The 16,027-nt window shown below is 35.3% G+C and overlaps 1 protein-coding gene across 2 annotated transcripts in view; it reads right to left on the reverse strand.

The window, feature by feature from the left end:
* Pten (phosphatase and tensin-like protein) overlaps positions 1–15,668 on the reverse strand; it is a 57,120-nt gene extending 41,452 nt beyond the window's left edge. The window contains exon 1 of one of the 2 annotated variants that reach the window (XM_076124600.1): positions 14,957–15,668. In XM_076124600.1, the coding sequence (XP_075980715.1) occupies positions 14,957–15,197 (241 nt within the window). In that variant the 5' untranslated portion in view covers positions 15,198–15,668. The remainder of the gene's footprint in view (positions 1–14,956) is intronic. The other variant, XM_076124601.1, reaches the window with a different exon arrangement.
* Positions 15,669–16,027: the final 359 nt, after the last annotated feature.

Here is a 16,027-nt window from a genome sequence, read left to right on the forward strand (position 1 = left end):
TCACGATTGCCTTCAAACTGAACCATCGGCGAACTATCGGCCGACCGCTTGATCAGTATGGCGCTCAAGCGCCGCCCGCGCACTTGGCGATTGTTTCATCGTATTGTAACGCTTAATCTCTCCTGTGCAGGTATAGCAAGTCTTAAATGTGTATCTTGCTTTGATATTGAAGGTCCAATTAATTTAACAAGTTCGTTGAAACTAGTTACGCTCATTCGATAAAAGGAGAAATTTTTTTCCGGGAAGTCTAGTAATTTAGAATGAATAGTGTAAAACTTCCCTTGCAATAATCTGTTACTGTAAATGGGATGTACCCAATACTCTCGCTTTCTCTTCTTCATTCTTTTTCTCCTTTGTATCAAGTATAAAGCAATAATAATATTTTTGGGAAACATTTCACGCGACCGATCTCTTCACCAACTCTAGTAAATTTAATTAATCGGCCAAACCATTTGTTGGCTAGTCTGCGCACTCGCGACCAACCCAACTGTCTTGTTGGCACAGTGTGCGCACGAACAGGCCAACCCGACTAAACTATCGGCCGATTTTAAGTCTGTAGTCTGCGGGGACTCTAAGCCTAGTTAGACGGACTTATCGAGACGTAAGGCCTGCATGAGCAGCTCAAAACACTGACATAAGATGCTTTTAATACAAAGTGATACAAAATAAGTGAAAAATCATAGGAAGTTCGCTTTTGTACTGTGGCTTAAAACTCTTCCTCCTTAAACTTTAACCTGGTTGGATTTACAGAAACCCATGGATAAAAAGACTGCCTGAGTACATAAGCAGTGCGGAAAAGGACAAAACTTGCTATATCATCACACAATTCTACCTACAAACCAAACTGTAAAGTAAAGTCATAATAATTCTTTCCTCCATTAGTTCATGACGTCACAGCCGCGATCGTTCGATCATACTGTACAATTATAACGTCAAACTGATTCGATTAAACCACAATAGCAGGCAAATAGTGACGGCACGGATTTGCCTTAAAATAACTAGATACAATTAGACCATCAAAATTAAATCAGAATATATGAAAATTGTAATGATTTGCTCCGATTTCCATAGGATATAGGTAGGACAGCAGTTTTCTGAAGATATAATTGTAAAGACATGGAGCAGATATCGATTTGACCTGAGTATAAAACCATAGTCTAAGCTTCCATTGGAATTAAGAATAGAGATAAGTAAGGACTAAAATTAAACTGATTAAACAATTTTACTTCAGGGAAATGCGTTCCAGATAGAAGGGTTTAATATTCGGAGTGAGGTCAGTCATATTTTAATATGGTAGCCCTAAAACTTAATTTCCTTCTCATACATACGTATGAGGTAAAATGTATGATTTCACAGACTGCGTGTCGCATATTCATACAAATAAACAATAACAATTTTATGGCTCGTCCCTTTGACCTCTCCATTTAACAGTTAACTGGAAACTTCAGCAACATAAAAATTGTTGAATAATAAAAGCAACCGATTCAGTTACTTATGTTTTTATGCTGTTTATTCGAATATAAAAATATTTTTCGTTCATTTACTCGGTTGTCGGTCGCAATAAAATATTAAGAAGAAAATGTGAATATCGTGACTTAAGGCAAAGGTTATACACAGCAGGTGCACGTTAATTGCATACTATGGCTATATTAATGCAAGTCAGAGCAAGAGATGCAAGGGCAAAATGTAATACAGGCTGTAGTCAATGCCGAAGCGACGTTAGAACGGTCGATGAGTATGTCCAGCTACTAACGTTTAATCGTAGAATAGTTTGATTATTCATTCGCAATGTTGCGGCTAATAAGCATTGGTACTTTAAGGGCATAGAAACACGTGCCGGAAAACAAACCGCAAGTTGCGAACTATCATTATTATTACTCACCTTTTTACGCATTTTGTACGAGTTATTCGCCGCGTGCGTGCATGAATTTGATTATGATATCCGAACATGATTTTTAATTATGCTAATCTGTAACTAAATTTAAAAAAGAATCGAGATATATGAAAGGAACCTCATTCCATAATCAAAATATACGACGCGATGGTTAAATAAAAAAATGTTAAATTAATTTAGAACTACACAATATTAACTTTCATGAATATTATTCAAATTTAGATAGCCTGCCGGCGCGGTAAGTGGTTTCAACTTTCAACCTCGCGATCGTTTAAATGAGATGTGAGCCTTGACTAGACGGTGACCGAGAATACCCCCAAGATATACATCCATATAGATATAAACTTAGAAACGAAAATGAGTAATTTAGTTTCGAAAGCAGGAAAAAGACATTTCTAACTCTAGAATTCTGAGACGTAGCCTCACCATTCACTAAGTTTAGAATAATTGATGATATTTTAAGCTTTATAGTAACCAGTTATGATAATGCAAATCAAAATATAAAACCGCCACGGTTAAGACATGAAAATAAGTAGCTCAGATTACAACACTCCAATGATTTTTATGAGCTGTCCAAAAATCATAAAAGCGGCTTAAAAATAAACAACTAGGTAATCTCGCGTTTTCTTCATTTTCATTTAGATCAAAGGAACATTCAACATAGTAACAAGGCGGGCTATCTAAAAATTAAGCGACTTTGAAATGAAAAGACGCCTTAAACACGTAATATAGGATTACAACACTGAGATAACGTTAGTTAAGCGTAATAGACTACTAATGTAACTTATAAACACGCAGACTGATTGCTAAACCTATGGTCAGTACGTTCCTAAAATACAAAATCAAGTTGCAATTTTTCACGGCTAACGTACGTGGTGACTATGTGCAACTATTAACTGGACAGATTTACTAAGCAGGACCTTGTAACCGTGCCGTGTACATAGCAACACTCAGCAACAGAACCAAAACATTAGCACGGTAAAAAAATGTGCCAATGATTTCATTTTTTTAAATCGATAATGTGTAGTAGGCAATGTATCACAATACAGGTTTTATTTCAAGCGTATTTGCGAAATTTGATATGTATTGTTTGTTACGATGTTTTGTTAGAATTTCGGTAATCGACTGACTTTGTATTCGATCCTTTGTTTTTTATATATCGGAGCACTACCGTAGCTAGACGTATTAACTGTACTAAATTGAAAATTAAAAAATGTAGGAAGAATTTAAGCCATATCATTGTTTTACAACGATTCGAAACGATGAAAATTAAAATTTTAAAGCGCAGTAAGTTATGCAAAGTCGTAAGCAGTTAGCAACAGTGTAAAAACCGTAAATATTAAAAACAAATACGGCACGCAAATGTAAGTTGGCTGGAGGTTGAAAGATATGAAAATATGAAGAGAGGCTTAAGCTTAGCAGTGGGGATAAAGGCTCACAGTAAGAGAAACATAGATTACGTTTGAAGTTGTAATTTTTGAGGGCGTGGCACCGCTACAGCGCGTCATCGTCGAATCAAGGACGGGCCTGCGTCGACCGAGGCTTCCGTGCTAGCTTTCCAAAAGAACCTTTGAAAACTAGTTACAATTTTAGCTTAGCACTTCATTCCTTTGTGGAATTATTTGTCCTTAACTTAACCGTTGACGAACAAAATAACTACTAGCGCAATTTCAACAAGATCGTGTGTGAATAAAGAAGCGGGTACAAAATAACACAAGCTCTATCTCGAAAAAATATGGCACCAACCAAAAAACATATTCCAAAGCCAGTTAAGCCGCAAGCTAAAGCTTCTTAACCGCAATTGTCATTGAGCAATTGCCTACAAAATTTCTAGGACTCAACTCAACTGACTATAATAAAAAAAAAAACTATGTTAATAATGTTTTATGCTCGTTGAATATGAATGCGTTTTGCGACAGATGCATTTTCGCTGCGACGCGGACGCGTGAATGATTTATTTAGAGAGGTAATTGCGCAGGTGTACACTGCACATACTAAAAGGATACAAGGGTAAAATGCAGTCGTTATAATTTTTTAGTCTTTAAAACACGCCATGCCTATATAAAATTGATTTGGACACAAGTCCAAAAATAGAAACAGCCGGCGGTATATTGGCGTAATAACTGATAGCAATAATTGCATACATTGTTACAGTCACTGAAGATGATGATAATTACTAAAAAAGGAATATTCAAAATAAAAACAAAACATAACGAGTGAAAACGAACCAAGCGATATGGTCGACGAATGTAAAAAAACGAGAATCATTTACGTAATTGCTTGTTGCTATGGCGGTGTACAACGGCGCAATTGAGTTCAAACATTTGATCTAACGCAGCGTATCATTTGTATAGAAAACGTGCTCCTAACATGTACATGTAGGTTCTTGAATAAATCCCCCTTTTAGAATAAGCTTCTACTATTGAACCGGCTTACGGAGCAATAACCTAAAGAAATCCAATTACACAAAGGAGCTCAACGCTGACACATGTGAAAAAAGATTATCAACCATTTGTGGACTGCACACTGAATTATGCATGCAAGTTACCATAGCGTGCATATGAATCACCCCAGGTGACCTACATATAGACAGCTCAATAAGTGTTTAAATAATGCAATTGAAGACGTTCGTTTGTCGTCAAATGCGGAAATTTCAATCGATCGTCTAGCCGCAACACTGTTGTGTTCCGACTCTTTGTCTTGCTAATTATTTCAGCTATATTCTAAAAAGACAACTGTTCTTTCCCTTCAAATACTTTTATTTTAAAATGCTGGAGGATTTCTTTGTTTTTCCCGTACTGAACAGTTTTCTAATACTTGAGTTAAATATTTGGCGAGTTACAAAAATAACAAACTGAGCGAGGACGAAGGAATAACAAAAGACGTGAAATCGCGTTCCATTTTCTAGAGTAAATGGCTTAAACCGTCATTCCCCAACTCGGTATTTCAAATCGAAACGTTCAGCCATAATCAGTTTCATTTTCCGTCATTACTTGCTCGTAACACGAGTCTCATCCTTCGGGAGCAATGCGAGGAGTCGTGCTATAACCCCGCAGTAAAATCATGGCTGAAATGCCATGACCGACCCTCTAACATGAAAATGAAGCGCCCAAAAGTCAAGATTAGATTTTAATTAAGCTATTAAATCATGACACTGGACCCGCGGGGGTGCGACCACAGAATTATGAAGTAATGTTAAACAAAGAGTTAAACGAGACAAGTTGTTTAATGAAAGTGGGCAAATATTTTTTCAAATGAGTTTGCGAGTCGATTCTGAACGCCCAGCTTTGATGACTTAAGTTTTGCTCAAATAGACTATTAGCAAGGAGGATAGCTCAAGTTTCGTAATAAAACTGTAATTAATGCTAATTATTGGCCTAGATTTCTGTACAATATCTTTAACTGATCATACTAATTTACTTCTACTTTATTGAATAAACGTTTAAAGACTGAACTCAAATAACTAAAAGAACTAACTTAATACAATAATTTAACATTTTACGTATTCCTGCAACGAAGTTAAACCGGAGGGGTAACCACTTTCGGGATAAACCAACTTTGTCTTCTAGGAAATTGGCATCGAATTAAATTAGAAGGAAAATAGGATAGATGCGGAATACTGAATCCTACGATCAAAGAGAACTAGTTAGTTAAATATTGGAGTAACCTTCCGGTCGATTTCATCAACAATGTAATCTATTACGAGTCCCGGCGGTTTTGGTCAATTTTTCGACAGTCAAACTAGATTGCCTATCCTGTACAACTTCTGTCATTTATTCTTTCTTTTACGTGTGTTGCTAAGCAAGTTTTTTATGTAACCATCGAGGAAGCTCTCCGAATATAAGTAGGTGGGTAGTTATTTAATCACTTTGCCTTGTTGCTAAGGTAAATTTGCATTTCTAGTATTGTACACGTATAGATTTAGTTTGGAGCTAACATTTTTGTTATAGTCTGCCGTTGTTATCAACTTTTGACCTGGACTCACCTCAATTCTTGACTTCAATTACGCAAATCAGTACACGATTCCGTCGAGTAGATAATCTTGTTAAAGCAATTATCGTCATTGCATGTAGACAATGATGGTATGTACGTAATGGGAGTGTTTTAGACGAGTATACTATACATATACACACGTTATATTGTTCCTAGGCGAGGAAAATAATACCCGATACTATCAGGTAGTCAGTCGTCCCTGTTTATGGAACTGTTTAACTATACCCATTACATACACACTGCAGATAAAGTAAAACAATAGATGTCATGTACTCACTTGACTAATTGTACGTGAATTTAGTATAATTTATACGACTAACATTTATTTTGACGATAAGCGATATGAAAATAAACCTAATTCTCATTTAGTTGAACGAAATAAACTCTATTGTATAAAACGTCTTTTCTTGATATTATCTTGCGAAACTACGTGACATAAGCCTTAACAGAATCAAACAAGTGCCTATTTTATAAAATAATAAAATGGTCTATGAACATAACAATGAGTGATGTTACAATGGTTGGAATTACCATCGTTACCTATAGATCTTTATCGTTGAAGTACAGAGGCCATGGGAACTATATGCGTGATGTCGTTATCTCATTAGAAAATAAAGGGAATCCCTATTAGAAAAGGCAACGACATACGTGAGTCGTAGAAAAAATAAAATAAATAGGCGCGCAATCACAGACAATCAAAGTTCTAATTTCGTTTAGAAATCACTTTTTAAAAAAATACGCCTAACGCCGGGCTGTCTACAGCCTAAAAGTTAATTAAAAGGAGGTTCGGAGCGGAGTTATGTAAATGAAGCATTGTTGCTATGCACGTTTAACTCGTAATACAATTTCACTGCCACATCTTTGAGTGACGACCTTGGGCTTAACAAGTTAAATGATGCTTTATATGAAAACGAGTCGGAAGAATTGCATTTTTTAAGGGAATCGGTTTTGTGTGAAGTAGATTGTATATCAACTGGTTTTTTAGACGTAAATTGAGCGAATGTAATGTGAAGAATTGTGAGAATTCGTTTACAATCTGTTACTCACTCTTCTGAGTATCCACTAGGGACTGAGAATATTATTACACACTCAATGACGAGTTAACGATAAAAGGGTTTAAGAAATAAGAGATGTTTTAGAATTTCATCAGTTTGAGTGAGGGATTCAACAAGGGAATTCATTGAATATACAGTCACTGCTATTTTACAGGTAAGTATGAGGTATACAACTGGCTAGCACTTAGCCGTCAAAAAGAGACGAGTCTTTTGCCAACAGTCAGGTAGCTACTGGATATTCAATACCAAAGATACAGCGGCAGACTCGGCTATTGAACCCGAAGCTCCGAAATCAGCAGTAATGCTTTCAACTAGACCAATCTATTATGCATATGATTTCCAAAATGGTTTGTAGACCACGTTTACACGTGTCGGTTATAAAGAACAGTTATAATTAGTTGTATGCGCCTATTCACAAAACTGGACTCAATTGCTGGCGCCGCGATCACTAAACGAGAATTATATTTAAAAGAACTTGAATACGGAATATGTTGACGTTTATTTTTGGACTCCATGTTGTTTTAGCGGTTTTAATGAGTCGTGTAACACGGTTCGGTTGGGTTTGATAAGTTTATGGGTGTTATGAGACTGGCTTTGACTTGGTGTTGACACGTGAATTGGAGTGATATGAGGTAAGAAAAGTTTGAGCAAAGTATAACTTTTTAAGACCATGATATGGTGACAACAAAGGTTGGCGCTTAAGAGATTTAGGCAAACTGTGTCCTAGTTAGGTCCAGAAAGCATTTTCAATGAGTGTCCCTTTTACGACTGCTTAGCTTTCACTTGCAGTGTGTGAAGACCTAAATAGTCATCAAGAAGATATTACTTATTTTGAGAAATTTTGGTAAAAAAGTAGTTTCTAGAATGAAGAGAAAAGGATCGGGCAACAACGAAAATAATAAATCGATTTGCTATACAGATGGTGAACTTTTTTTTATTATACTTAGTCAAATATTGATAAAACACGAATATCGAAAGGACAATAGAGCCAATTACTAGAGTATTCAGCGGAAATATGACTCAATGATTCTACCAGCCATTAGTTTTATGGCGGTAGAAATCTCTACGGACGGAAGAATACATTCGTTAAATGTGAAAAGAATAGTGTAATAATTATATTATTGCTTTATGGGCACTTTTCTTTTTATTATTACACCATTATTACACAAAACTTATATTTACAACCAATACCAACTTCAGATAAGGTTTTTTAAAAAAAAAGTTCTAACCAATTGGTAAACGAGTAACCGGGTAAGCAACCTTGGCGCAGAGCGTCTAAAGATGGGTTTTCGACTTGCACAATTGGAGAGAATACAAGGAAAAATTGGTCCAGATTGTAGCCGTTACCACAAAGAAATAATACTAGCAGTCCGTTACTGCCTCTGGCGGGCTTGGGCAGCTTCGACGTCTTCAATACTACGTCAAACGGTGACCAATATACACAAAAGATCCACAATATTCAACAGAACTGAGCAGCTAGTATAAACTACAATAAATATAAACATTTACATCGTTGTTTTTACAAATTGTTTGTAGATACTAGTACTATGTGCCAAATCTGTTGTCACAAATTAAATTACTTTCAGCCTCACTTATCTTATTTTAGAAGCCACCTGAAATAATAGTTTTTTATGATATGTCAATTTAATTTAGAGCTTTTAGTAATGTGTTTATACGAAATTAAATACTGCTCTAAAAAAGTTTAATTCTTTTACGACGATCTTTTTTATGAAGGAGACGTAATTAAATTCAAATTAATTAGTGCAGCGTACGACAGAATCAACATGTGTACTCGTAAATGAGAAGTGCAACCCACTTTACAAACAAAACGTATTATCGAATTTAATATTCTATTTATAGAGTCGACATCATTACAATTTTATTACATGCATAGATCTCGAGAGCGAAATTATCCCAAATGTATGTTTATGTCTCCACAGACGGCTCAATGGATTAACTTCAAATATTAGTGCTCAGTGCTCGGTACCACGGGCCAATTTTAGTGCATCCAATCACGTGCAATATCGTTTTTACGACGTGCTATTACTTATAATGTCAAGTACGAAACGCTGTTGAAACAATCGAGCGGTTAAAAACCTTTTTTTATTGTTAACAGCCATTGTTAATAATGCAGACCTTTGTTGTATGCTAACGCTACGGATTAGGTAGTTACATTGATTTTTTACAATTGCATATTATAGGTGAATGACCCCGCAGACGTACGGTCGGCGCACACTTTTGTAATTTCAATATTTGTCTCAGTGACCATTAATGTCTTTGTATAATTAAGCTGAATATTTTAATTTGCGTCGTTATTCACCCGGCAAATACGACTTTGTCGTCCCCTTGTGCGATTATCGTTTTTATCGTTACAAAAAAAAACTATATTATTTGTGATAGTATGCTACATTGAGGAAGCATAGTGATAAAGCAGCAATATCTGCTACTTAAAAATAATAAAACAGTAACCTTTTTACGAATCTTTAGATTAGTCGAACGATTTAATAAGTATTCTAGTTCACAACTGATACTATGTAGAATATTTTAATTATAAACCACACGAGCGCTACCGACACCGAAGCTAGTGCAAATACAAATACCTAAACAGATCGTTGTATGTATTTTAAAAACAGAGCAATCTCTGCGAGTTTACAACTTGTTTTGTCCCAGATATACGTACAACATTACACACGATAGATAAAATAGTAAATAGACATTGTATCTCTTACTATTTTTACATACAAATCATATGATAATAAATCGTACACCGATAGAAGATAGGTCGAATTGATAAAAATATAGGACATTTTGTTGTGACTACGAACAAAGTAGCGTAGTATGAAATCAAGACTAGTCACATGACGTCTACACTGATAATTATGAATGTAATTGCTAATTAAGAAGGCTGGGAGGCACATGTAAAGCACTAAGTACTGATAATAAATCAATAGTGTGTGTTTATAGATGCAAGCACGCGTTATCACACGTAGGAATTATCTTTAAATATTAAAAGACTAAAGAGCTTTTTATAGTCGTCGTTTTCGGGAAAATGAAGTTACTAAACAAATATTATAATCAAGCATTTTTCCGTGGGTCTGCTCATGTAACTTATTTTTCACGGAATCTATCATCATTATGTATTTTCTCTGAAATTATTAACTGCTTTAGGCAAAGATGCTCTCGCATAGGTAGGATATAATATGATGTCTGAGTGCCTATTGCGTCTTAAAAGAATGGCGACTGAAGCAAAATACATTAGCGCAAAGCGGGGCCTATCGATGGGCAGATACCTATATATAAATTATCAAATATTCGAAATAAACGCAGAATGCTATGGATTGCAGGTTTGAACATTGCTCTGGCACAGACTTCATCGAGTAAATCATTAGATTCATTATTACGAGCTGCGTTTTATTAGCAAGCTATAATCGCCTGACTTCTCAAAGTGCCTATATTAAAACACTAGAAATTAATAAAATCGTAGCAGAAAGCGAAACTCAGCTAGCACGTGTGAGTCCTAAAAACTTGGGTCATAAAGTGATTCGTAATAAAACGTTGGTTTTGATCTGATACGGCTAAATTAGTAGTGCTTACTTAAGTCTGTGTTTTGTTGTAATTTGTTTATAATTGTACGTAATTATGTGTTTAGCCTTGGTTTCACTACTACGGTTTAGGATTCCCTGCCATCTTTATCTTTGATTTTTGAATACATAATGCTGAGAGATAATTCAATAAACTTTGTAATCAAACAATCACGATCGGATTTAAATCAAATTTATGTTTCCTATTATTACATAGTACATGTAAAACCTTTTAAAGCTCGCGTGCAGAAATAACGAGTCTATTACTGAATAAAACAAAACAGTTCCAGATAATGAATAGACAAAACGACATTAAACGTTTCACGCGTAACTTTCAGCCGCCATTTTTTATACGGATCCCACATTATTATGAGCATAGATGCTTGTCAAGTTTTTTATAAAGCTCGGCGCACAAGGTAACTTCTAAATTAAGAACGGTTTAATGATACCTTTTGGAATCAATTGAGTATTATGCTGTTGCCAAGCGGAGTGGCGGCCGAAGGTCGTTTATGAAGTCTCTATAACGTGCCCGTACAACACTTTTTATTTTATATTATGGCTTTTTCTTTTAAAAGTGTTATCTTGCATACATTATAGTTGATTTGTGTTAATAAAAATTAGCGCTTTAGAATGTACGCTCTGACGTTTATTTTATTACGTGGGAGATCTGGAACTGTATTGAGTAGTAAAAACTAATGTTATATAAAAAAAATATACGACGAACTAAGATATTAGCATAATATTAAATGTTCTTTGGCTATGTCGATGATCTCGCAGAGATCTGCAGTTAATACAATTCTAGGTTATTGTAGAGTAAGTTTTTTAACGTCGTGAGTCGTACGGTCTTTAGAGCACGTTGTAAATACCTAAATACGTAGATAAATAGGTACCTACCAAGTATAAATACGGCTACAAGCAAAAAGGGATTTTAATTATAGATATTAATTACATAACCAATTTTAAGGTCTATAATATGCAGCTTTGCCAAATAGTTATGAGTAAAGGTGCCTGCTAAACATCAAAACTACAGCAAGATAGAAATTATAATTCATAAAGTAATTAAAAATACTTAGGTAGGTATCATATAAATAAATCAATTTAGGTACTAACAATTCAGCTAAACACATCATACAAGTATTTATAATTATAAAAAGTGGGTTATTCCACTTATCCTTAATGTTTCAATCTATTGTTCTTTTAAGTGGCGATTAAAAAAAATATGTAAATTCCTCAGGCATCTTGAATGATGTTTTCAAATTTACTTTATATTATACCTACTTTACGAATTTAATAGAAATTAAAATGTATATCATACATACACACTTAAAATCGCAGACTACAGAGACAGAATGCTACTTGGTACAATCCTTACAAACTGTCCTTGCTTCTTTCATATAGATACATCTTTTCATACAGAACCACTAGTTACTACTACATGGTGGAATGTATATAATTACTATATTATAATATAATAAAGATATAGATTTTTTGTTTATTTGGATGCTCTAATATCTGGATTTCCGGTGTGAAGTAACAATCTACTTTTGATAGATATGCAATCAAGAACAGACAATGTTTGTGAAAAAACAATATTATAACTGCCATTTTCGTTGTTTAGGGTTCAATGACTGAATAAGTAATCTATAACTTGATCCACGTTTCCTTAAACACAATCTCAAAATGATTGGAGCCCATACCACATAGGCAAATGATTAATGCTCTACTATGAAAGGGTCTGTTAAATCTTTTGAAAACACATTCAAGGTTTGATTTGAATAACCTACACTTGACAACACTTTAAATTACATACAAATCATAGTAGTATCCCTATATAGGTATAAGTTTTAATGTTACAGTGTTTCTGTGATATTATAGCCAGGGCAATGACCTCTATGAAGACTTGAAATATTGATTACAAAATATTGCTACTAAGAAGGAACATTATTCAATCAACAAGCTTCAGGTGACTTCAGGAATTACCCAATTTGTTCCTTTGCCCTTAATAATACCAATTTCCTGGTAATATTAATAGCCATTTTATGTATTGTTTATATCAATAATAAGCTTAATGGAGTTGTCTTTAACCAAGGCTAGGCATGTTTTCTACCTAGGTATAATTTTTTAAGGAGGAGGAATAGCTTATTCCTTAAAAAGTTCACTTGGTATTGTGTTATCCCTATTTATTTATTTAATTTTATATACAAAGTTGTGTATGGATATTAAAACATTTAGTTACAAGTATTCTTTGTTTAATTCATACTTTTTAACAATTCAGTCGATTTTTTATTTTCTAAAGTAAATTATGAATTTCAGAATAAGTTATACAGATAGGTAGGTATTTTTTGTTACTACATAATTGTTTTGGGTATGTTCTGTGCCAGTGATTTTATACTTGTAGGCTAATGTAAAACAAGACTTAGTTAGGTACCTACCAGATATTAAAAGAAAAGAATAAGGAAGGAGCATATTAACAGCTCCAATAGTGAGTATTAGCACTTCAGAGATTCAGATTTCGGGCATGAAATATTCAGGGGAGGGCTTAAAAAATTACATTGTTTGAGATTGGCCCAAGTATTGTCTTAAAGTCATAGTATTTGAGGGGGCTTGAAGCTCATTAGCTCTCTCTCAGATCTGCTAGAATCTAGCTGGAAGAACATGTGATGTTACATGAAATGGACCTTTCACGCAAACAAAGAAATTAAATACCATGAAGTAACATTTAGCTATGTTGTTAGTATTTTAAAACAGATTTCATCACACAAACTGCTCTACAGGGAATTACAGATTTTAGGCTTCATATACATTACAAAATACAATAGGCTCATTGTTATATTAAATAGGTATATGGTATCATAACACAACTGTGTACCAGAAAAACCAAATTCTCTTTTATTGGTACAAGAACTGTATTTTTGTCTGTGGGAGCTTGTTTCCTAATAGTCGCACTACTTTAATGAATAGTAAAACAAACAGTTGTACATAGCAACATGGCGAGATTATGTGAACATGTATCTATGTAAACTGACTAGATATATGATGTGTAAATATAATTAAATAGGACTGTACATAGTTAACTTGCGATGATGTGTTATTAGTTTAACAGCACTAAGTAGTTTCTATATAGACTTTTGTTCTTTGATTGCTTGAATCTTTTCATAGGTTTTTACTCAATGGGATCTTGTCATATACACAGATGTGTAAGCACTACTTACTAAGGGATTGATCCGAACTTGAAGTGATGTATCTACTTAACTCAAAGATAGGTAACTAACCTTACTAAGTACCAATACCTTGCTCTTTTTTTGTTTACTTTTTAAAACTTAAGATGTATCATAGTAATATTGTTCAAATAGACCGGGAGCTAAGATATTTTACTTGTATGTGATTTTTAAAAAGAATGTTGACATCAATAGTTGCCTACTACCAACCTAGCAACAAATAAAATACTGAAATACCTAATTATCATTAATCTTAGTCATCATATTTGACAGTAATTTTGTTGTTGTTTCTAAAACTATCAGTATATTGCAAATAGTCTGTTGTTGATATATTTCAAAACAATGGGATAAATGAAAAACATGTTTAGCATGTCTTATATTCAGATCTAGATAGCTTTATATCCATGCTAAGATGATTACTAGGTTTTTTGTAAAGCAACTCAGCCGTACCCGTTTAACATAACCACTAAAAACATAACCAAAGTAAGTGCAGCTACAAATTAATATTAAATGTATCACACATCAAAGCAATCAGATTAAATCCCATAGATATTGCATGTTCTAACACACAACTCCACTTTACAGTGATTATCAGATAGTTTCTAAGTACACAGATATAATAGGCATGTACTATAAGCCTGTATATACAAAGTTATAGGTTATATATCTTGTTGCCATGCGAGATTTCATTGCTCTCTCACTGCTTCATTTTTATGTTGCAAACGAAAATTAAGTCGTGGCTACGTCTATAATCACGTTTTCGATATATTTACGACATTTTTGTTGAATTTTAACACTAAAATAGGCGTAAAAAGAGCGTTTTAAGAATACGTACATGTACGAGACCTTGTAACCCTAATAAGACTTGTCAGATAAGTTTTTAGACATTTATGACTACAAAATGTAACGCAAATTATCCAATTTTCAAGCTTATCAAGCCTGTAACCTGAAAAACTTAGTTTTTTATCAGCATAGTTATATGAACACAATTTATAGGTTATAAATTGAGTGCCCTTGACAAAACTAAAAGGATGGCCAAGCCAGCTTACCACGCTCGTTCCTTGCTCAGTTTGTGCGAATAAACGATACCAAACGATGCGTAGTGATGTAGGGAAGCCTGGAGGGCCTGGGCCTGATCACATAAAGGACTCACCGACACAACATCGATCTTAAACCGCAGCACACGGAACAACACTCTCACACATAAAAGGATACAGGCTAAGTCCAGGTTGAATCCGTCCTTGATGTAACGCTTCCGGCGCTTGCTGACGATGCCCTTGATAGGGTTTGTCATCTTTATGTTGGACATGGAATTGGCCATGGCTGTCAGGTGGTTCACGCGCCGCGGCAGCAGCTCCGCCGCCGCAGTGCCCTTAGCGGGCCCACCCGCTCCCGGCACCGACCGTTTCTCTGGTGCCTTTCGCTCGCGGCGCCGGCAGCTCACGCAAATACCCATAAAATAACCTCCGCCGCGCAGAACGTGCCCCGCTCATCGGGCCGGCGGCGGAGCGCGAGCGGCCAGACCGAGGTCGCCACCGGCGCTCAGCTCGCGCCCGCCATGCCCAGAGCTGCACGCGCCTGCCTGACCTGCCTCGCTCCAGCCGAGCCTGAGCTGCGACCAGCACCAACCACTTCCACACCGCACCGCCAGACCGAAAGCACCTTACACTAGATACACTATAGCATAGCTCCACGCCCGGCACCGATCGCGTACAAATCTCGCTTCACGAGCGATGAAAAATTATCTCGCGCGAATGGCGTCCATCCTGCGTTTGCACTAGTACACGGCCGAAGAGAAACAATTGCACAAGAAAGAAAGATGGTTATGATGGCCGAAAGTGTATCGTACGTCTCTTTCGTACCACTGCGCGTCGCGCTTGTTAGAAAAAGATATGACACAACCTTAATTTCTAGTGGTGGCTGGCTAGCTCTCTTTGTTCACTGCAGTTATCGTTTTGAACATCTAGGTGGCGCTGAGAGTTAGAGAACGACCGCGAGTTTTCAAACGAAAATAATTCTTAAAATTATCAAAAAAACCTTTAACAAACACAATTTAACAGAATGCTTTAAGATTATATATTACAAGGGATATATTTGAGGTGTAATTGAATTTAAAAGTAAATAATTAATTCGAAATAAATATTTACTCTGTAGCGAAGCATAGACTATGTGACGAAAGAAGAGTGCGCGGGAATTTTAAAAAGTTACAATAATTATTATGAACTGAAATATGTAAAGTTGACGAATTATTTTTATATAGCACGTAGTCAACTAAAATAGAAATAA

The sequence above is a fragment of the Anticarsia gemmatalis genome, chromosome 16, assembly GCF_050436995.1.
Source record: "Anticarsia gemmatalis isolate Benzon Research Colony breed Stoneville strain chromosome 16, ilAntGemm2 primary, whole genome shotgun sequence".
Classification (NCBI taxonomy): domain Eukaryota; kingdom Metazoa; phylum Arthropoda; class Insecta; order Lepidoptera; family Erebidae; genus Anticarsia; species Anticarsia gemmatalis.